We start from the raw sequence: 23,986 nt of genomic DNA on the forward strand, positions 1-23,986 counted from the left end.
CGAAAGAGCTCGCGGGCATGACCAAGGGAGACCATGTTGACAAACTCTTCTGTTTTTGTCTCTTGATCATCATTTGTCTCCACCATGGGTGGGGAGTTACGTGACAGGAAGTCTGCGGGGTTTTTGGCACCTGGTCGATATATCAACTCCATCTGGTACTGCTGCAGTTGGATGGCCCACCTCTCAATTCTTGGAGGTGGGTGAGGTGTGGTTCCTTTGAAAAGTGGGATGAGTGGCTGGTGGTCTGTTACTACTCTGAATGGGTGGCCACTCACATATAGGTGAAAATGACTGCATGCCCATTTGATGGCCAATGCCTCCGCTCTATCTGTGCGTAGCGGGCCTCCGTTGCTGTGAGTGCTTTACTCGCGAAGGCTAAAGGGACCCAGGTCCCTGGTTCAGTCTCTTGGATGAGTAAAGCTCCTAGGCCCACCGGGCTTGCGTCTACTAGTAGCTCTGTTGATCGGGTGGGGTCGAAGTACGCCATGGTTGTGCTGGCTAGTAGTGATGACTGTACATGCTTGAACGCCTTGTCTTCTACTTCAGTCTACTGCCAGGGAGTCTCTTTCTTCGTGAGGTGTCGCAGCGGCTCTGCAATTGTGGCAAGGTTCGGAATGAAATGTCCACAATAAGTTGCCATCCCCAGAAAGCTACTCAATTCGGAGGCGTTTTCGGTGCGGAAGCAGATTGGTTCTCCTGTGACTTCCTTGACACCTTCTGAGCTAAAAACAGACCCTAAAAAGTCAAGTGTCTTGCGGAAAAACTGGCACTTTTCCTTGTGGAGATTCACACCATGTTCTGCTAACCGCTGAAGAGTGGCTCGAAGTCGGGCGTGGTGTTCTTCGATTGTAGCCGAGTGGATGAGGATGTTGTCGCTTACATTGAGGACTCCCTGAAGTCCTGAGAGAATCTCCCTCACTGTGTTTTGGAAAATTTCTGCAGCTGAGGAATCCCAAAGTTCAATCTTTTGTAGCGACAAAGTCCCAGTAGGGTCGAGACGGTGGAAATGTACCTGCTTTCTTCAGAGAGTTTTAGTTGGTGATATCCAGCGTTTAGGTCCAATTTCGAAAACCATTGTGACCTGTTGAGGTCGGTCAGGATGTCATTGACTGTCGGTGTTAGGTGTCTCTCTCTTTTTATGGCTTGGTTAGGCATCCTCATGTCAATGCAGATTCGAATCTTCCCTGGCTGTTTCGGCTTTTCAGCTATCACCATGGGGGACACCCAGGACATTGGACCGGTTACCTTTTCGATCACCCCTTGTTGCTCTAATTTCAGGAGTTCTTGGTCTAGTAGAGGCCGGAGATGAAAAGGTTGCGCTAAAGTGTCTTAGCGCAACAGGTTGTATCGCCTTATCTATATGCAGTTTGACTGGTGATCTCTTTATGCTCCCTAGTCCCTTTATTAATTGTAGAAACAAATCTAGGATGTCTTCAGTTTGGAGGAGTTTCACAGCATTTGCAAAAGCAATCAAATTGAGGTCCTCGGCGTTATGACTTCCAACTAGTATATCCGCTTCCCTATCAACCACATGGAACGTTGTTGATACTTCTTGGGTCTCCGACTTCACCTGGACTGTCATTTTCCCCTTCAGGGGAAGCGGTTTCTGGCTTCTGTATGTTAGAATCTTAAATTTGGATGGTGTGAGTGGGGGTCTTGGGTTTAGTCTCTTATAGTGTTGTGACCCCATTGCATTAACCGTTGCTCCTGTGTTGATCAGGCCAGTTACTGGAGATCCATCAATCTCAATGTTGCACTTGGGTTGTGGTCTTCGTCTCTTCTTGAGGTCGCTTGTAAATGACACAAAATAGCATTCTTCGTCTTCTTCTGTAGAGGAGTCATCCAAACGCTGGTTGTGACGAGTGGGTGTTCTGGTTGATTGTGACGTTGTAGGTTCCTCTAGCGATAGATGTCTTACGGCTCCCGTTGGTGTCTTCCTCCCTTGGTTGCCTCTACCTCGCCAGCCACCTCGACACACGCTCGCAAAATGGTTGGGGATGCCACACTTGGTGCACGTTTTTCCTTTTGACGGGCAACTGTCTGGAGGGTGCTCTTCTCTCCTGCAGTATCCACACTGTGTGTGACGCGTCGTCCTGTTGGGCCACCTCCCTCGCCCACCACGAAATGGTGTGCGAATGGCGTCGACCCGCTCCGCTTTGATGCTGACACTTTGTTCAGCGTGTTGGTTGAGCGCGATTTCCATAGCGGTTGCTCGGATGTCTGACAGTTCGTGTGAGCGAGCAAGGATCAAAATTTCTTCCAAGGAAATGCGGGGTTGTCGAAGTATGAGTGTTCGCAGTGTTTTGTTGTGGCAGCCCTGGATGAGTTGTGCCGTCACCTCTTTGGTCTGATCGTCTTCAGTGCACGTACTTGCGAGTTCTCTGAGGCGTGCATGATAAGTATCCATTGACTCTCCTTCTCTTTGCCTGGCTTGCCTGAGCTTAAATCTCTCGTAGTGAGGGTTGAGCTGAGGGTCAAAGTGGGCGTTTAATGCTCTGACTGCAGCATCATAGTCAGTGGGTGCGCCAGTGTTCGGAAGATGTGCAAACAGTTTGTATATTTCATCTCCAGTGAAATGCAGGAAATGCCACGAAGTAATTGTTGAGGCAGCCAACCCATACCTTCCATCTTGGTGATACGGTAGCTGGGTCAATTAGTTCACTGAACAGGGGAAGTGCGGTAATTTGTGAGTGTACTGGAGGTTGTGGCGCAGGTGGGGCCACCGCCTGCTGTGCCGCCTGTTGGGCTGCTTGCGCCGCTGGGTTCAACATGGTGTCCTCTTATTTGGCAGTAGCACCTGCGAGTCGCCGCATGCTTGTGATGTTCTTTTTTTTTTCTCTTCTTGTGTAGGGCTGTGTTGTATGTACTAGTGTTTGTTGACCCTCCTTTGTCCTGGGATGCGTGTTCTCGCTGCTGAATGTTTTTGGGCCACAGTTGTGCTGGTCTTGCTATTGTCCTTCTCTCTTTTCTTCTCTTTGCGGTCCTTTATGTTACATTGTCATTGTCTTTGCCAGTGCTTGTTGGTTCATGCTCTTCTGTAGGTGCGCAATGCTGTTGTTGCGTGTTGTGTCTTCCACCCCTTGTGCTGTGTTTGTAGCCGCTCAGACTCTTCACACTTGTTCGCCCTGCTCTTACGCGTCTTCTCCTACGCTCAACAGGGCTCTGGCTGGGCTTTTGCTTGCTCCTGCGCATGCGAGCACTCACAAGGGGATCCGGGGCTCCCGGGCAGCATCACGACGCTCTCAGGCGATGCGCACAGGGCTTGCCTTGGCTCCGGAGCGGATCACTGGTAAGCGCTGAGCGGAGCACTTGTGAACGCTGTCCACGCTGCGCTCTGCTCACCGCTGGGCTTCCAATGTTGTCGCTCGGCTTCTTCCAGTTCCTCCTGCCGCGGGGATCCGCTAGGTCACGCGCTTGCCGGTGTCAGACCTAATTGCACGGTGGGTGGTGTTGCTTTGATGCGATTATGCTTTAAACCAGGGGTCTCCAAACCGGTCATGGAGGACCGGATCCATGCCAGATTTTTAAAATTACTACATGTATCTCAATGGGGATATCCCAAAAATCTGGCATGGATCCGGCCCTCCAGGACCGGTTTGGAGACCCCTGCTTTAAACCATCCCACCCTCGTCGCCAGTGTAGAGTTGGCGGGCCGTCCGCACCACTATGCTCATCATACACGCATACCGCTGCGCAGCAGAATAAGTCAGACAGACACTCAGGGTTACTCGTCCGGAGCGGAAGTCTCGAGCGACCCGGGCCCATTTATTTATACTCTTTGGCCACGCCTGGCCAAAGAGTGAAACATTGTGTGTGGGTGCTTCCGGGTCTTCACCCGGCTCGGGTGAATAAACTAGACCGTTACATCTTGTATGTAGTTTATTGGATTGCGTCATTATTAAAAAAAATCCTGACCGATTTTGTTTGAGAAGTTTTCAGTGATTTGAAGGTATGAAGGTCCCATTTTGCTCCACCCAAAATGCATAACAAATGTAATTTTTACACAAACTTCACAATATCAGAAGTGCAAACCACATAACCAGTGTAATCAAGCATTTGCAATGCAATAGGTCTCGCATTTAATTGAGTTTGAGCTATTGGCAGATGTGATATTGCCCCACGGGTCGCGAGACCCTTACTCACCCCTCCAGGATTATCACCCCTCCGATGCTCTCCCTTCCAGGGCACGCAATCCGAAACAACCACAAGAGCGTCCGTGACAACGGGAACCCCGCCCCTCTCTCTGTTGCAGGATCCAATCCGGAGGGACGACGGACCGGAAGGACTTCCCCTTGACCCCGGAAGTCCCCCCTCCATGCCGACGGCCAGACACAGAAAAGACGGAAGAAGAGAGGCAGAAGAAGTCGGAGTATCGTGACAGGAGATCTCAACTGGAGCTGCGGCGGAAGGAGAGGACGGGAGTGGAGAAACCGAGGAGTGGTCCGAAGACTGGTGGAATCCCCCGGAGGTGGCTGAAGAGCGGCCGTAACTCGGAGGAGAGTTACGGCGGAGCGCGTGAGTACCAGCTACCTTCTTAAAAACACGCTAGGTACTCTGTGTAAATAGTACGGCCCCTGTGTAATTACTCCCTCTATCTTAGACACGTCAATTGTAACGGTTAGACACCTTGTATATAGTATACAGCACCTTGCACTGTATAAATACTGTCCCCACACGAACCTTTTCGAGCACCCCTTGTACTTTGCCTTTCCTTGTCCGCCCCCCCCCCCCCTTTTCCTCACGGTCTTTTCTACTTTCACACCCCTGGTAACGGTTACGGTACCTGGCCTCTAGCCCCAGTAGGACTAACGGCTCCTTCTCTTTCTCTTACTGCCCTCCGAGGAACCTTCCCAACTTTCTACAGACATCTACACCCAAGACCGGGAAGCCCACTGGACTCCCACAACATACGGCGGAGGCGGAAGAAGACTGCACAACCCGTTTTTGAGCCATATCTTTGTTTCCTCTCTTGTTGTAAGAACTGCCTTGTGTGCAATAAAAGGACACTATTGCCCACTATATCCGGCCTCCTTGCCTGCATTTCCAGCCCGCGGACCGCCCACGATCACAGCTGGTGTCAGAAATGGGATTGCCTGGAGGCAAGGAGGCCGTGATGAAGAGGATGGCCGAGTCCCAAGAACAATTGGGGAAATTAATGGAGCGGTTCCTGAAGACCGCAGAGGACGACCGAGGCCAGCTCCACGATGTACTGAAAGGACAGGGGGACACACACGAGCAAGCCATGGGGAAACTGACCGACGTTCTGGGACATCAGAGACCAATGGCCTCCCTGCCTTCCGTAGTTCTCCAAAAGTATGTGCCGGGGGAGGACCCGGGCTTTTTCTTTACCAATTTCGAAAGGCTAGCACAGGCCACCTCTTGGCCTATCGACCGTTGGGGCCACTACCTGGGACCCTTGTTGACCGGCGACTTACAAGCCGCGTATCAACAGGCAAACATACAGGGCAACAATCCTTATACGGATATCAAGAAGTGTATCCTCGAACGGCTGGGCATCGACGATGAAACGTACCGTGTAAAGTTACGCCAGGCCAAGGAAGGGCCACAAGAAACCCCCAGAGCCCTTTCGTTCAGGATCAAAGACTTGACCAATCGATGGCTGAGACCCGATGCCTCTACCAAGGAGAAAATCCTCGAGAAAATATACCTGGAACAATTTCTGATGTCTTTGCATCCAGGCACTCAAAGGTGGGTGCGACAGCATGCCCGTCTTTCACTGGAAGCCGCAGTGGAAATAGCAAGTGCCTACAGCCGTGCGCAGGAGGTGCAGCGAGGCAAGGAGGAGCACCCACATAAACCACATCCCTCCACAGGCATCTGGCCTCACCGTCCGCCTTTACCGAGAAGACCGGAGCCTACCCCTCTGTTTCCCACCCCTATACTGCAGCGACCTACCAACCCCGGACCCCAATGCTACAGTTGTGGGGGTTTTGGTCACATCGCTCGGGTGTGCCCCCACAAGGAAGAGCCGATGGAGGTTGGCCTTGCCCGGAACTATGTATACTCGATTCCAGGTGCTGCACCACCCCCATTCCGTTGTCCGGTGAACATTGACGGACAAATACTCATGGCTCTGGCAGACACCGGGTGTCGACAGAGCGTTCTCAGGCCTCAGGACTTGAACAACCCTGTTAGCCCCCCGTCTGGTATGGTCGCCATTCAATGCGTTCACGGCGATACGAAAAGATACCCAAGTGCATGTCCAACACCCCAAGGATCCAGGAACCACCCTCACCGTAGGTCTTGTACCTGCTCTTCCGGAACAGGCCATATTGGGGAGCGACTATTCCGGCCTGCCGGGACTTCTACAGGACACAACCGATTCCCTGACCCGATGGTGGGAAGAAGCCCCTTTCCCTCAGGGGCCATCCTCCCCTGCGATGGAGCCCAAACCCCACAAAACCAAAACACAAAAGAAGAAGGAAAAGAGAGAGCACGCCTGTGTTTTCCCAGTGATCCCGGACGAACACCCCTGGCAGACCGACAGGGAATTCAGGGCAGCACAGCAAGAAGATCCTGTTCTGCAGGAAGTGTGGGCGAGGGCGTTATACAACGAGGATCCCCTTACCGTAGGTCCTTACTTCTACAAGAAACATGGGTTGTTATACCGCAAGGGAGGGACCCAGCAAAAGCTCCAACTTCTGATCCCTGGCCCCTTTCGAGATAAGGTCCTGTTCCTTGCCCACAGCCACCTCCTGGGGGGTCATTTTGGCGACGAAAAAACCAGCCAAGCGATCTTAGACAAATTTTACTGGCCCGGGGTTCACCAACACATCAAGACGTATTGCAGAGACTGCCCTGTGTGTCAAAAACATAGCAGATATCGACCCCCTAGGGTACCCCCACAGCCCCTTCCTGTTATCGATGTCCCGTTCAGCAGAGTAGGGATGGACATTATAAGGCCCCTGTTACCCTCACGAAGCGGCTGTCGCGACGCCCTAGTTATCGTGGACTACGCCACGCGCTTCCCTGAAGCCCTGCCTCTGTGTCAACCCACTACCCAGAACATCGCCAAAGCCCTCATCTCTGTGTTCTCTAGGGTGGGGTTTCCCTGGGAAATCCTGACCGATCAGGGCACTCCTTTTGTCTCGGCTCTGATGAGACAGGTCTGCTCCCAACTTGGGATCAAACAGATCAGAACCTCGGCGTACCATCCGCAAACAGATGTGTTAGTGGAGAGATACAACTCCACGCTGAAACAGACACTAAAGAAATTGCTGGGATTAGAAGCAAAAAGGTGGGAGGATATGCTGCCCCTTGCCTTGTTCGCCATTCGTTGTAAGACACAGAGCAGCACCGGTTATTCACCCTATGAACTACTGTACGGCCGACCCTCTCGTACCCTATTGGACATGGCCCAAGAAGCCTGGGAAGCAGAACCAGACCGTACTCGTCCCCTCCCTGAATATATGGACAACCTAAAGACACACTTATCTGTGATAAGGGACAAAGTCCGCCAAAATCTAGAGAACGCACAAAACAAACAGAAAGGGCAATACGACAAGGGCACAAAAACACGGGTCTTTTCCGTGGGAGATCTGGTTCTTTTAATGATGCCGTCCTCAGATCAGAAACTCCTAGGGCAGTGGCAGGGCCCTTATGCCATCCTGCGACAGGTGACCCCTGTCACATACGAGTTAGACCTGGATCCCACACGTGGTACCACACAAATATATCATGTGAATCATATAAAGAAATGGGAAGGCCCTCGTCCCATCCTGTCCGGCTCTTTTGCTCATGCTCCCCTCTCCTTTTCCCCCCGCATAGACACTCAACTAACCACACAGCAGTGTCTTGAACTTAAGAATGTCCTATATCCATTACGCCAGGTGTTTTCGTCTTCACCCGGTCGTACCACCATCACAGAACACGCCATACAAACGGTACCTGGGAAGGTGGCCCGACAAAGACCGTATAGGGTCCCCGAAGCCCGCAGGGCGGTTATACAGAGGGAAACAGAACAAATGTTAAAGATGGGTATAATAGAACCCTCGGTGAGCGACTGGAACTCCCCGATTGTCCTCGTACCCAAACCTGACGGGTCTGTCAGGTTCTGTATTGACTTCCGTGAAGTCGACAAGATTTCCTCCTTTGACACCTATCCGTTGCCTCACGTCTACGAGATGGTCGAACGCATAGGGAAGGCCCAGTATATCTCTACGTTAGACCTCTGTAAGGGGTCTTGGCAGATACCCCTCAGAGAAGAGGACAGAAAGAAGACGGCGTTTTCCACCCCTGAAGGGCTGTACCAATTCCTAGTCCTCCCTTTCGGCCTTAATGGCGCACCCGCTACATTCCAACGAGCAATGAACCACATATTAAGGCCCCACACCCTGTATGCGGGCGCTTATCTGGACGATATTGTCATTTATAGTGATAACTGGACACAACACCTGGAACACCTTCACGAGGTCATCACTTCCCTGGGGTCTTATGGGTTCACGATAAACCCTGCCAAAACCACCCTAGCAGCCCAAACGGTTAAATATCTGGGATACCTCCTGGGTGAGGGCCTAATATGACCCAGAAAAGCAAAACCGAAGCCATCCATTCCCTCCCGTTTCCCCAGACTAGAAGAGACCTTCGTGCGTTTCTGGGCCTCCTAGGCTATTACCGGAGGTTTGTACCTAACTTTTCTCAAAGGGCAGCCCCGCTCACTGACCTGTTAAAAAAATCCACAAAAACCGAAACAATCCTTCGAAACCCAACGCCATTGTTGTGGCATGTGTTTTCCGATCCGAAAAGCGCCCTGACATCCATTCCCGTGTTAGTGAGTCCTGATTACTCACAACAGTTCCTGCTCCAGACAGACGCCTCTGAACAGGGACTAGGGGCGGTGCTGTCACAAAAAGACCCCTTAGGGAACGAGAAACCCATCCTCTACCTCAGCAGGAAACTATTCCCACGAGAAAAGAACTATGCCGTGGTGGAAAAAGAAGCCCTGGCAATCAAATCGGCTGTGGAGAGCCTCCGATACTACTTGGAGGGGCGGGACTTTACCATATTCACAGATCACGCTCCCCTGGAGTGGATGGCTCGGAACAAAGGACACAATGACCGAGCCCTCCGCTGGTTTCTGTCGCTCCAACCCTACCATTTCAAAACGGTACATCAGAAAGGTGTGGACCAGGGTAATGCGGACTACCTCTCCCGCTACCCCGTGTCCCCACCCCGCCAGGATTATCACCCCTCCGATGCTCTCCCTTCCAGGGCACGCAATCCGAAACAACCACAAAAGCGTCCGTGACAACGGGAACCCCGCCCCTCTCTCTGTTGCAGGATCCAATCCAGAGGGACGACGGACCGGAAGGACTTCCCCTTGACCCCGGAAGTCCCCCCTCCCTGCCGACGGCCGGACACAGAAAAGACGGAAGACGAGAGGTAGAAGAAGTCGGAGTATCGTGGCAGGAGATCTCGACTGGAGCTGCGGCGGAAGGAGAGGACGGGAGTGGAGAAACCGAGGAGTGGTCCGAAGACTGGTGGAATCCCCCAGAGGTGGCTGAAGAGCTGCCGTAACTCGGAGGAGAGTTACGGTGGAGCGCGTGAGTACCAGCTACCTTCTTAAAAACACGCTAAGTACTCTGTGTAAATAGTACGGCCCCTGTGTAATTACTCCCTCTATCTTAGACACGTCAATTGTAACGGTTAGACACCTTGTATATAGTATACAGCACCTTGCACTGTATAAATACTATCCCCACACAAACCTTTTCGAGCACCCCTTGTACTTTGCCTTTCCTTGTCCGCCTCCCCCTTTTCCTCACGGTCTTTTCTACTTTCTCACCCCTGGTAACGGTTACGGTACCTGGCCTCTAGCCCCAGTAGGACTAACAGTTCCTTCTCTTTCTCTTACTGCCCTCCGAGGAGCCTTCCCGACCTTCTACAGACGTCTACACCCAAGACCGGGAAGCCCACTGGACCCCTACAACATACGGCGGAGGCGGAAGAAGACTGCGCAACCGTTTTTTGGGCCATATCTTTGTTTCCTCTCTTGTTGTAAGAACAGCAGCAGATTGAACGCTGTCACGGGTAGAACTCTCCTTCCTGCCGCCATTACCTGCTTCGAGGAGCCACGAGACACGCCCACCTCTGTTGGCCACGCCCCCCCTCACCAGGTATAAACAGTGCGCGCTGAGCACTAGCGCTGCATTGACCAAGAACCTCCTGAGGCGGAAAGCCGGGAGTCGTGTTAGCCGAATTAATGCTTTTAAACTTGTGAAATACTGTGTTTTTAGAAACTTGCACTGATCCCCTGGCACTTACTTTGAGCCTTCCCCGAGCAGCAGATTGAACGCTGTCACGGGTAGAACTCTCCTTCCTGCCGCCATTACCTGCTTCGAGGAGCCACGAGACACGCCCACCTCTGTTGGCCACGCCCCCCCTCACCAGGTATAAACAGTGCGCGCTGAGCACTAGCGCTGCATTGACCAAGAACCTCCTGAGGCGGAAAGCCGGGAGTCGTGTTAGCCGAATTAATGCTTTTAAACTTGTGAAATACTGTGTTTTTAGAAACTTGCACTGATCCCCTGGCACTTACTTTGAGCCTTCCCCGAGCCGCAGATTGAACGCTGTCACGGGTAGAACTCTCCTTCCTGCCGCCATTACCTGCTTCGAGGAGCCACGAGACACGCCCCCCTCTGTTGGCCACGCCCCCCTCCAACGCCCAGAACATCTACTCTAAATCATGTGTCTCTGCCGGAAGCGCAGCAGACGAGCGCAGCGGGCGCGACGATGGCGCGCCGAAGGCGCACTTAAGGCAAGCTCGTCTGCGCTCGTCCGCGCTAGGCAGAGCTCAGAGCCAGACCCTATAGATAATACCATCTACCCCACGCGCAGACACTCAAGGGATGCACTAATGCATATTAATAAAGAGTTAAAGGACCCCTGTCTACACTCTGTAGCCGGGGAACATCCCCATAACCGATGCTCCCACTGCCCGTACAAATTTACACTCACCGGGCCTGGAAACCCATCCCCTATCCCAATGCACATGGCTCTGATCAACTGCCGCGCTCTACAAATGTCAATAAATAAATAAATAAATAAATAAACTGTAGATCCCTTCCCAAGCACTCATTAGAAATTTACCAACTGCTGGAAAACCATGACCTTGACGCTCTCTTCCTAACGGAAACCTGGCTAGGACCGGACTCTGATCCCGACATTGTAAATTCCCTACCCCCGGGCTTCTTAATTCACCACATGGACCGATCCAAAGGGAAAGGTGGGGGTATCACTATAATCTACAAAGACCATCTCGCATGCCGACTGCAAGGCAGTCCTCTCTTAGACTGTGAAAATGTCTTGTTTTCAATTCAAGTTTCCCCATGTAAATCCATGTCGGGCTTCCTCATCTACCGCCCTCCAGGACCCCTTGGCCAATTTTGTGAATCTCTTATGGAGCACACATATACACTGGCCGCCACGCATTCCACCTGTATGATCCTAGGTGACCTAAACATCCATTTGGATAAAAAGGAAGCCAAACCAGCCGCTGACCTAATAGCAGACCTCAAAATCCTCCAATTAAAGCTACTAAGCCGACTACCTACCCATTCACTGGGACATTTGCTGGACCCGATATTCTCCAACATTAACGATCTTACTGTCCTGGACCCTATCCCAGTACCTTGGACTGACCACTTCTTAGTCCCACTAAATTGGCAGCTAACTCCCACTCCGCGCCCCACTACCCCACCCAACAAGCCCACGCGCTCCTGGTCCAAATTAGATCCAGAAAAATGGAAACTCCATCTAGAGCGCTGCCCTCCTGAACTTGATGCTAACCCCATTCACGCGGACGCAGAATTTTCGACTTGGATAGGAGATACACGGGATAAAACACTTCCAAAAAAACTCTCCAGTAAACCACGAGGTAAAGCTACCTCCCCCTGGTTTACCCAGGAAATACGGCTTTTAAAGAAAGCTTGCAAGAGATCAGAAAGAGACTGGAGAAAAAATTTCGATCCCACAAAAAAAACTGAATATAAAAAAATCCTTCTCAACTATAAAAAAGCACTTAAAATTGCTCAAGTCAATTACTTCGAGGAGAAAATAAGATCATCTACTAACTCATCCCGGGAAACGTTTCAAATAGCTAAGAAACTTCTCAAAGTGCCGGAGCCCCCCCCCTCCTAGTAGAGCCGTCAGTCATCCGTTGCAATGAACTTGCAGAATTCTTTAATCTGAAGATAACCAACATCATCAACTCCCTCCCTCCGCCAACCTCGGACGCCCCCTCTGTTGTCGACCATTCCGGTCACACACACCATGCAACAGCATGTCAATTGTCACACTTCACTCCCCTGACTACGGACACTATCCTTCCTATACTTAATTCCATTAAAAGCGGCTGTCCTACTGACCCCGCACCACTCAACATCCTTAAATTAGTTGGGCCCACCATTCTCCCCTATCTGACTAAACTAATCAACAGCTCGCTCACCCTCGGCATCTTTCCCCCTAGTTGGAAAAAAGCAATGGTGAAAGCATTGATCAAAAAACCACACCTGGACCCACTAGAATTAGGCAACTACAGGCCGATTTCCCTGCTCCCAGACATTAGCAAAATAACTGAGAAGCACGTCAATTATAGCTTATCTCACCATCTTGAAACCAATGGACTACTGGAGCCCTCCCAGACGGGATTCAGGCCCGGTCAGAGGACAGAAACGGCAATACTGGTGGTTGTCGAAGAGGCAAGGAAAATCATGGATTCAGGAGGATCAGTGGCAGTGATCCTCCTGGACCTAAGCGCGGCCTTCGACACCGTCAATCATTCAACACTGGTCCACAGGCTCAGTGAGCTTGGAATCGCGGGAACGGCCCTGGCTTGGCTTAAATCCTTTCTTGAGAACAGATCCTTCCAAGTAGCAGATGGCAACTTCACGTCCAGGCCTACGGCCATTAGCTGCGGGGTCCCTCAGGGCTCGTCCCTGAGCCCGACCCTTTTTAATGTTTATATGTCCCCCCTTGAGAAAGTCGTTGCCCCTTTTGGGATCAAGCTTCTAACCTACGCTGACGACACTCAATTGGTGGTATCCTTAAGTCAGCAAGACCCCTCCCTCCCCAACCTCCAAACCTGTCTAATTGAAATAACTAAATGGATGAATCTTTCCCACCTCAAGCTGAACAACGACAAGACAGAGATAATGATCCTGGGCAATAAATCTCTCTACCACTCTATATCCCTATGGCCACCCTGCATGGGTATTCCTCCCGTTCCGAAACAGGAAATTAAGAGCCTGGGTATATGGCTAGACGAAGGCCTCAATTTCTCCGCCCAGGCAAGGAAAACGGCTGGAATGTGCCACGGCCTCCTACGGTCAGCGAGGAAAATTCTACCCCTACTCCCAGCACAATCCCGTAAACTCCTAATCCATGGCCTCGTGCTGTCTCGCCAGGACTACGGGAATGCCCTATATCTGGGGGCTCCTAAAAAAGTACTGTCAAAACTCCAGACAGTACAAAATACCGCAGCCCGCATCCTCACAGGAACCCATCGCCGCTGTTCGGCCAAACCCTCTTTGAACGCTCCCCGTTCAAGAGAGAATACAATTCAAAGCTCTCTGCACAACATATAAAATCCTGCACGGTAAGGCCCCACCAATATTACAAAACCTCATCACACCTCACACCACCAAAAGAACGCTTCGATCCTCAAACTGTAATTTAGCTTCTGTACCCAGAATTAAGAAGGCCCGCTCTGGCGGTCGATTGTTCTCATACAATGCCTCCAAACTATGGAACACTCTACCCCCAGACATCAGAGCCCAACCCAACCTTCTCTCATTCCGCAGAGCACTTAAAACGTGGCTGTTCCCGTGAGGTCCACCTTCAGCTGGTTTTTGTCATTTAGCGCTGGAACGCTCACGGGCAGCCATGCGCTCTACAAATCGGTAAAATAAAATAAATAAATAAAATAAACTGCCTTGTGTGCAATAAAAGGACACTATTGCCCACTATATCTGGCCTCCTTGCCTGCATTTCCAGCCCGCCAACCGCCCACGATCACAGCATTGTAAATGGCAATGCCTTTTATTTATATTTTAAAATCCAAAACATTAATAAAAGGCATTGTCATTTACAATGCCAATAGCTCCAAATCACGTAAATGCAAGACCTATTGCATTGCAAATGCTTGTTGACTTTAGAGCCTGTTCGTAAAAACGATTAATCCCACTTCTGAATTGTTATTCCCTTATTGATATTTCAAATGGCAATAAAAATGTATGCAAACCTAAAAACGTTTATTCACTATGTGCTAGTTACCAAACATTTCGCCACTTTTTTATAATGATGATAACATGTTATGCCTGATGTAAAAAGAAAATGTTGTAAGTGTACAGATGTTATGCTTTTCTGCTTTTATAATGGGCTAATTCTAAAAAAAATATAACTCCTACTGTTTCTCGGTGCTTTTCATTTAGTTGGGAAGCCAAGTGAGGCAAAGGAGTTAAGGTAATTCACTCTGATTGCAACGTTTGGTCAATAGAAAGCTGGAATTAAAGCTCAAATCTCCTAGTTCTTGGGAAGACGGCTTAATAACGCGAATATATTTCTCCTCTATGTAGGTTAAGCAGTGAACAGTCACTCACAGTGATCAATATGCACACTCTGCAAAAGAAGAAGCTCAAAGCAATGGTAAATGTACTGGATGTGGTCAGAAGCTGTGCTTCAAATAGAAATATAGAAGTGCAGGTACTCACTATTTAGAGTACCTGTTTGCTCCTGAGAAGTGCCAGTATTCTCCCATTAAATGTATTCCAGTAGTGCTGAGAAGTGCAGGTACCCCATACCGGACAGTACCTGCCCATTTAAAGTACTGCTCAGAAGCAAGTTTACTGATGGGGAATATTTCGAGATCGAAAAGAGTCTTTCAGTAGATTATAGGAATATGGCATTGTCAGACAAGCATAGTGAAAGCTACATCATCGGTAGCTAAAGGGGGGACTGCTCGTGAGCGGTTTGACTGCATCTTCGGTATGTCAGGGTTTATGGCTATCCATCCAGGAACTAAAATGCTCTGAAGTCGTATATGATTGAAATTCATTATGATAGTCATCGGTGCTAGGCTTCGCTTGGTTTATTCCTCCATACCAAAACTATGATAGAGTGGAATCACCGAGCAACTGCAGCACTCTAATGTGAAATTATTTCAAATGGATTCTTTCGTGCGCATTTTGTGAAATCTTTTATTCTCATATATTCAAATGTATCAATTATTTGGCAATTTTGAAGTATTTAACAGCCAGTGCATAATCAATTGGCTCTATGTTTGTAGCTGGCTTACATGACTTGTATACTGTCAAATGTGTGGTTAGGTCCTAATAAGCATCAGTTAACAAATATCTTACTTAGTGCCTTTTTGTATGCCTGTGGCAGGAATCTATGAAGTTCTTTCATGGCAAACTGATTGTCTTGGGTGTCAATATTGTTAACTGGAGGATGAGGCAAAGTTAACACATCAGAACATTAGTCTCACATGGGGAATCTAATGGGCATTGAATGAACTAGTACAAACATAAACTTTGAGACAGTTAACAACTAACATCACGAACATTGCACGACAAAGACGCTGTCTCACGAATTGCATCTTGGAAGTTTGAGTGTGGCCAACAACGGGGCGTGTAATCAAGCATTACACTGGGACATTGCACATACGAGGACACACCTTTGAGAAAGGCAATATGCTGAAACGCGTCAGGTGCCTCTGACACGTGATTACCTGCGCCAATTGAAATAAAGCATCTTTGTCCAGGAACCGGGTTTTGGCGCATTTCTTGGTTGGATGTAAGTTTGCGGGAATTGCTGTCTCCCGTATTTTGCCATGACCGCCCTGCAGGGTTTGGGGTCCCCGTCGGCAGCATCTTTTGGAGGATTTAAATTGGGGGACATAACCCGCTCTCCCCAACACAAGCCTAAGGAATGCCGGCAATTTATGTGTTTCGAGATGAGAAAGGGAGCAGAGCGAGGCTCACTGCCTTGTTAAGCAGATCCTGGACTCCGCGCTGATTTTAAATTGTGTGGCAAGAGCGTGCTTTGGATGTGCTCCAGTTCTTTCACCCCCGCAGTGCCTTACTCACCTGGTTACATCGAAACTTTGAGACAGTTAACAACTAACATCACGAAGATTGCACAACAAAGACGCTGTCTCACGAATTGCATCTTGGGAGTTTGAGTGTGGCCAACAACGGGGCGTGTGATCAAGCATTACACTGGGACATTGCACATAAGAGGACACACCTTTGAGAAAGGCAATATGCTGAAACGCGTCAGGTGCCTCTGTCACGTGATTACCTGCGCCAATTGAAATAAAGCATCTTTGTCCAGGAACCGGGTTTTGGCGCATTTCTTGGTTGGATGTAAGTTTGCGGGAATTGCTGTCTCCCGTATTTTGCCATGACCGCCCTGCAGGGTTGGGGGTCCCCTTCGGCAGCATCTTTCGGAGGATATATATAAATATATATATATATATATATATATATATATATATATATATATATATATATATATATATATATATATATATATATATATATATATATATATATATATATATATATATATATATATATATATATATATATATATATATATATATATATATATATATATATATAATACTGCACGAGGGTTGATTCCTGGGATCCAATTCCCAAAGTCAGGTGGCGTGTCAAGCTCGGCGGCCCCCACCGCCGAGTAGTGTCAATAACTAGCAAGTTTTACCGTAGTAAGTAACACACGCACTCAGAAGGGTACAGCTGGTGAAGGTTTATTCCCAAAGTCACGCTACGCGTTTCAGCACCGAAATGCCTTGTTCACACGTTTTACAAGGCATTTCGGTGCTGAAACGCGTAGCGTGACTTTGGGAATAAACCTTCACCAGCTGTACCCTTCTGAGTGCGTGTGTTACTTACTACGGTAAAACTTGCTAGTTATATATATATATATATATATATATATATAATTTACAGCTCCACAATGCACCAGTAGGTAGTTATAGCTAGGACCCAGTTTCCATGCAGTTTTTATTTTGCCAATAACTTTGGCACTGTTTGACGAATCCTCACCAAATTTTCAAAAAAGTTTGCCTATCATTTTATCTGCTGTGTTGAACATTTCTTGGTGCTTTGTCAAGCAGGGGCTGAAAAAACTCGTGGGGTTCCAAAACGAGTTTTCCCCAAGCAATTTCCCATAGGGATTTTAGACCCGACTATAGCCCGAACCGCTGGATGGAATTACACCAAATATGTCAGAAAGCTAGATATTGCTCCAGAAAGAAGGATTTTTGTGATTTGGTATAAATCTGTTTGGTAGTTTTGGAGTTATTAAAGAATATAGATATCTTGGGACGTGAAACCTCTGCAGATCCCCCACGAGGAATCCGTGGATTCAAGCGCCACCAGCAATGCTGTGATTGACTGACTGCAACCTGAGGGGAAAGTTGCAGCTGCCATTTGAGATACGAGGGAACGGTTGCTGTTTGTGAGAATTGACAAATAATGGAATGAAGGGGCTAGGGTAGACGTACCCTGACCCTATGTGTGCAATATAAAGGTTTATGAGGAAGCCATGATTGAAAAGAAGTTGGCCCATATGTATTTTTTCTCCCACATGCGTGAATTCGTGGATCAGCCGCAAAGCTTAGCGCGGCCCCATGTAAAATTGCTGTGGATCTGCAAAATCGCCCTTAAATGAGAAATAAAAATACAACCAGTCACTGAGCAACTGAGATACGCATACACACACTCATAGACACTTAGACACTCTGTCAGAGACCGACACAGACACTCCAACACTCACCTGCTCACATATCCAATTAAACACTTACACACCCACTCACTGACCCACTCAGGCACACACACACTGACCCACTCAGGCACTCACTCTCTGACCCACTCACAGACTCTCACAGTCACTCACACACTTACACACCCAATCACAAACCCACCTACACTCTGACACACCCAGACACAGAGCCACTCACACTCTGAAACACCCACTCAGACACTTACGTACCACTCATAGACCCATTCACATACACAGATTCATTACGATCACGTGATTGGGATAAAATTCCATATGTTTTCGGACCAACAGAGGTACAGCAGAACATTTTGTTTTACATACAGTATATATATATATATATATATATATATATATATATATATATATATATATATATATATATATATATATATATATATATGTTTTTTTCCTTTTAAAATGAATATAAAGTGTATTTATTGAAAAAAAGTGTGAGAAGTTGGCCTGATTTGTGATGTCCACTATTCTAGTGGGCACCCTGTATCAGTCCAAACAACCATTATGGTGATGATTGTAAAGTCAACCTTATAGACCAGCTATCCTAGTGGTAGGATGGACAAAGCAGTCTTAGGCTAATACTTCAGAGAGCATGTGAAGCCAATTGTGTTACCAATAATAACCCCTTCAATACCAAATGAAAGGACACCACACAAGGTATATATAAAATATATATGTATTTACTACTAACACAACCCCTCTGCACTCTTTATGAGGTCAGAGTTTGAGATATAGCACAAGTGACTCAATAAGCATACTATAAGTTGCACAAATATAATTCTGCCCTAGGGGCCTCACGAACCATATACGTAAGTATATATATAAGTAAGTGGTATAAGAACCACTAGGGCCCAGGCAATCGCTGGGACTACTCTAAACAACCACAGGTTAGGAAGTAGGAGTCTCACAGGATGCGTGTGCAGTGTCTAAACACACACGCGAGTTCTCATAGACTTTCAATGGGAACGTAAAATTAACAAAGTAGTTGATTTCGGACACTTCCGGGTGGACTACGGGAAAACCCAGTTAAAGTAGGACACTTGGATAGATATTACCCACAAGAGCACCAGAGTTCTCGAGTTACCTCACCCAGGGAAGCCGGGTGCATAGGTGTGAAATTGTGTCGGGTTTCGTCGTCGAATCCTATGCAGAGCTGCAAGAAGATGCTGCAGGCGACCAGGAGGAAGATGTCTGGACAGATCCAAGGGTGGATCGAAGAAGTGAAGAACCTGAAAGCAGAGGGGACAGAGTCTGGGTCACTAGCCAGTGACCAGGAAGGAACCAGGCGATGTCGAGCTGCAAACAGGTGAAGAAGTGAAACTTGTATCTGCAGCCACGTGGACCAGGAGGCGTCGACGACAACCAGGAGCTGCATACGGACTGTCCCACAAAGGTTCTCGCTGTTGGCGGTGTCGGCTTCCGGATTGGAGTCAACAAGCCTTTGCAAAGGCAACCCATGCAGGAAGTGAAGATCGGCTTCTTGTACAGACCAGCAAGGTCTGTGGAGCTTCCCCTTTACAGGAAAGCAAGAACAAGCCCAGAGCAACCAGGCAAGCAGCGTTGATTCAAAATGGTGTCTTCAAGATGGCCCCTAGCCAACGGGCTAGCAACCGCACAGACACGTCAAGGAGAAATGCAAGAGTAGGCCTCACGCGGCACTCGTGGAGGGCTGAGCTTCGGTACACTTACTGCTCGGGGCTGGGGCTTCTCAATCCCGAATGCACAACTTCGAGGACGCCTCAGAAGCTGCACAGTTTAGCAAAGAGCAAAATAGCTAGGTTTCCAGTCCCACGTCTCTCGTGTCCGCCACGGATCTCAGCTTTGCTGGAGGTGTGGGTCGGAGTCCGAGAAGTCTAGAAGTCCAGTCGTGTGAAGCAGAGTCATCAGGATCCTTTGGGAGCATCAACAAAGCAAACCGGCAATTCACTAGTTGGTGCCTGTTTGCACAGGGTGGTCACTCCTTGACCACAAGGGAGATTCTTCAGTCTTCTAGTTGCAGTAGAATGTCGAAGGTCCAGAGTTTCGTGTCAGAGTTTCAGTTCAGGATAATCTGAAGTCTCTAGACTCAGCTCCTAGCCTTATACTAAAGTAAGGGGCTGGATTACCTGCTAGGTCCCTCCTATGGGTGGAACCTGGGAAGGGGGTGGTTACACCCCTTTCCCTTTGTCCAGTTTCCCTTCAGAGCTGGGGCTGGAGTGCCCCAGCAACTGGTTTGAACCGGACTATGCATGGAGCACCTTGTGTGCCCCAGGCAGTGTCTCATTTCATTCAACCCACCCTGCCCCAATACACTATAGCCTGTCTGGGGAGGCAGGAAATCTATTGTCCAGGCCTCCCTCGCTGGAAGGGCTCCCAGCTGCAGGAGGTCAGACTTGTGTCTGTGGCAGCAGCATCCATCCATTTCTTCTCGCTCTAGAAGGGTGGAATACTACCCCGCCGCCAGGACTGGCGGGGGGGGGGGTGGTAGTATTCCAAAGCGTATGACACCTTACACAACATGTTTCGATAAAGTGAAACCAAAGTTAGCATTAACTGCGAGGATTAAAATGCACTTAAGAGTATATGGTATGGCTATATCATAGAACAGCTATAAGGACATGGTTCCGAAAGCTGCAGACAGGCTCAGCTCATTCTAGAGCACCATCTCACATAAAACCAAGCACTCTGCCTTCAGGATTGTTAGGAACTTCCATAGGAGTGACTTATAGGTATATATGTGTCTATATGTAATGGTAGGTATAGGGATACTACACCTAAGCAAGGGGTGATTACACAACAACCTTGCCCCAACTGAGTGATCAGCCAGTTGTGTCAATGTGGATGGCCAGCCAGGGGTGGCATAATACATGCTGCAGCCCCTGGTAGGCCTTGGACGCACCTATGCCCTAGGTACCTATGGTACACTATACAGGGGCTCATAAGGTGACCCAATATCCAATTGGAGATGTACCTAAAGTACATGGAGTCCATTTTACAGTGAGAGCAGATAGCCTGGGGCCCTGATTAGTAGAATCCCAGGCCAACTAAGTAGAAAAACAGCTAAACACTAGGCAAAAAGTTGGGGTAACCATATAGTCAGATATCCACCTTCCTACAAAAAGAATGTCTGTAGTTTAAACAAAATTTCTAATAAAAATCAAAATAAATTGTAGTATAGTTAGTATTTAAAATAAACCCTAAAATTAACTAAAAAACCCTAATAATTACAGGGACATCATTTGTTAGAAATAGCATTAGAAAACTTCAGAAATTCACTGAAATAAACAAAAGTTATAAGGACATTATAGCTAGGAAATAACATTAAAAAAACCTTCAAAATTCACAGAAAAAAACAAAGCCTACAGGGACGTTATAGTTTGGCTCAGATTTCACTCGTACGAAACCACTGAAATTCAGCAGTTATAGTTACCTGATCTAACTAAAACGTATGCCCCTGCAATGCACTGCTTATTACCTCACATATTACATCACTCTTGACATGGTCAGTGACATCACTAATTGATTATATTATATATATATATATATATATATATATATATATATATATATATATATACATATATATATATACATATATATATATACATATATATATATATATATATATATATATATATATATATATATATATATATATATATATATATATATACAATCCATCACCTCCGCCGACGACGAGAGTGAAGAGGCCAACCAAGGGGACAGGTATAAACAGCTTTTATTCCTTAGACAGCAGGTAGGAAAAGTTTTTAACACCCGCTATGAGGCGAATGCATTTCGGCTTGGAATCAGCCTTCTTCAGCGCCACGGGTGTAGATGCTTCAGATGGTGGCAATTTTTCTGATATAATATCACACCCCACCTGATTTGTCCGGCGCTGCCCCGCCCCTTCTGGCACGAATACCAATAGCAAATGACCCTGGTCAGTCACATGGTGCGCCGCGACTACCAGTCCCAGAATGCATTTTTCTTGCACTTCCTGGTGGATGTTGCTTGGGATGGGAAAGCGCTGTACTGTTGGCAAATTCTCCGCCCTCTGCTGCCATGGAACACGCTGTCGCCTCCAATCCCCTAACGGCTCAACCTCCCAATGTCTGGTGTCCTTTGAGCGGGGACAGGGGTAGAATACACCCTGCCCAGCGTGAAGCCGATTGACTCCCACACCGCCGTAATTTCTCCCAGGCCAGAAGGTATATACATATATATATGCCGCAGACTCAGTCCAAATCACCGAGCCCCCAGTGCAAGGAGCGTTTCGAAGAAAAGAAACAAGAGTCGATCCAGAAATGCAGGTGAGCAATTGCGGTGTTTATTTACAAAAAAGCACACCCTGCCAGCATGACGTTTCGGTCTGGCCAGAGGCCTTGATCACATGACGCCATAGAGGAAGGAAACAACTTTTAAAGTGCAAGTGCAAGTGCAAGAAAATAGCGCATATGATTGGATATCAGTAATCACAAGACAATGGGTAGTGATGACAGACTGGTTGTTGTAAAAACAAGTTAAAAGACTAGGACATGCCATGAATCTTGAACAATAAAATGCGATACATGTGATTGAGGATAGCTAAAATACCCTATCTAAAATCAATATAAACGCAAATAATGTTCTATACAACAATAGAGCAGCAATTTTGTATATAGCAGCAATTTGTATATCAGTGCAAATATAGTTGTGCAAATAGCAATTTTGTATATATATATATATATAGCAGCCACAATATTCTAGTGCAAATATAGATGTGCAAATACGCAGATGAAATGTCATGTGTATGAATCAATCTGAATTCATTTAGTCAAAGTATCAGACAAATACAGAACTGAATACGCGATGTTCTGCAAAGTGTGAAATAAACTTTAAATTCATGTTGTCAATTCTCAATTCATCAGATCAACTTCATTTCAGTACTAATGTTTGTATGCAAAATAATGCCATGTACAAAGAGTTACCTGCCCAAGTGGCCAATTATACAAACCAGTCCCCATTGTGGAGTATATGTGCTATACCAATCATGTGCAAAATTGCGCAAAAATGTGTGCGTGAAAATAATAAAGTTAAAAACATTTATGATGCAAATATATACATGTGACTTCAAAAATGGAACCAGAATAGTCCAGACAGGACGGGACCCTACCACACACATGATAACCCAGGAAAGGATGATACTCAAGTCAGTGGTACCGCAGCTGCCTATTATTATGAGTTTTATCTAAATCTCAAAGATGAAGTGGGTCACATGGTAGTAAGTTAAAGGCATGTATAAAAATCTTCAGTCGCATTGAGGCCAGAAGGGGTCTTGCTATCTAATTCCACGATATACCTGGTTTCTAAGGCTCGCAGAATTGCCTCTCTGTTACCACCCCTCCTCAAGGGGGCAACAGCATCTATCACAAAGTATTGCAATAACTCGCTTTTGTTGTCATGCTTATCTTTGAAGTGACGTGCGACTAGATACGCAGCATCATTGGTGTTGATGGCCCTAATGTGCTGGAGTATCCGCTTGTGGGCCTGCAACTTGGTACTCCCAACATATTGCAGGCCACAAGGACACTCCAGCACATAAACCGGGTATTCAGTCTTGCAAGTAAGTTGTTTGCCGATGGTTCGAGGCGTGTCAGAAAATGGTGTAACAAACTCAGTCTTGCTGACCCCGTGCTTGCAAGCCTTGCAGCTGGCACATTTTCTGAAGCCCTTGCTGGCCTGCAACCAAGTGGTGGGCGCAACCACCTCAGGGCTCGATTTTACAAGAGCCTCACTCATAGAACGTGCCTTTCTGAAAGCTATTGCCGGTTTGGTTGCCATAAGCTCACCAATAACAGGATCATTGCGCACAAGGCTCCAATGTTTATTAACAATTTTGCGTAAGGCCCTATGCTGTCTGTTGTATGTCCAGATTAATCTGGTGGGTTGTTTCGATATACCGGAGTTTGCTATCTGACTCTTTTTATTAATTAATGCCTCTTGTCTCGAGATTGAGTTGGCTTTTCTGATGGCATTATCTATGGTAGTTGCTTTATAGCCTCTGGCCAAAAACCTTATCTTGCTGGCCTCTTGAGCTTGACGACAATGCTGCTCAGTGCTGCAAATACGTCTGATATGCAGCATTTCCCCGTAAGGAATGCTGCGTATCAGATGCGCC

General features: G+C 47.7%; 1 protein-coding gene across 1 annotated transcript; it reads right to left on the reverse strand.

The window, feature by feature from the left end:
- Positions 1-1,201: 1,201 nt before the first annotated feature.
- LOC147677853 (uncharacterized) lies at positions 1,202-2,407 on the reverse strand. Its single transcript, XM_086945593.1, has one exon. The coding sequence runs from the start codon at positions 2,405-2,407 to the stop codon at positions 1,202-1,204; it is 1,206 nt and encodes a 401-aa protein (XP_086801719.1).
- Positions 2,408-23,986: the final 21,579 nt, after the last annotated feature.

This window comes from Lissotriton vulgaris, chromosome 12 (assembly GCF_964263255.1).
Source record: "Lissotriton vulgaris chromosome 12, aLisVul1.2, whole genome shotgun sequence".
NCBI classification, from domain to species: Eukaryota; Metazoa; Chordata; class Amphibia; order Caudata; family Salamandridae; genus Lissotriton; species Lissotriton vulgaris.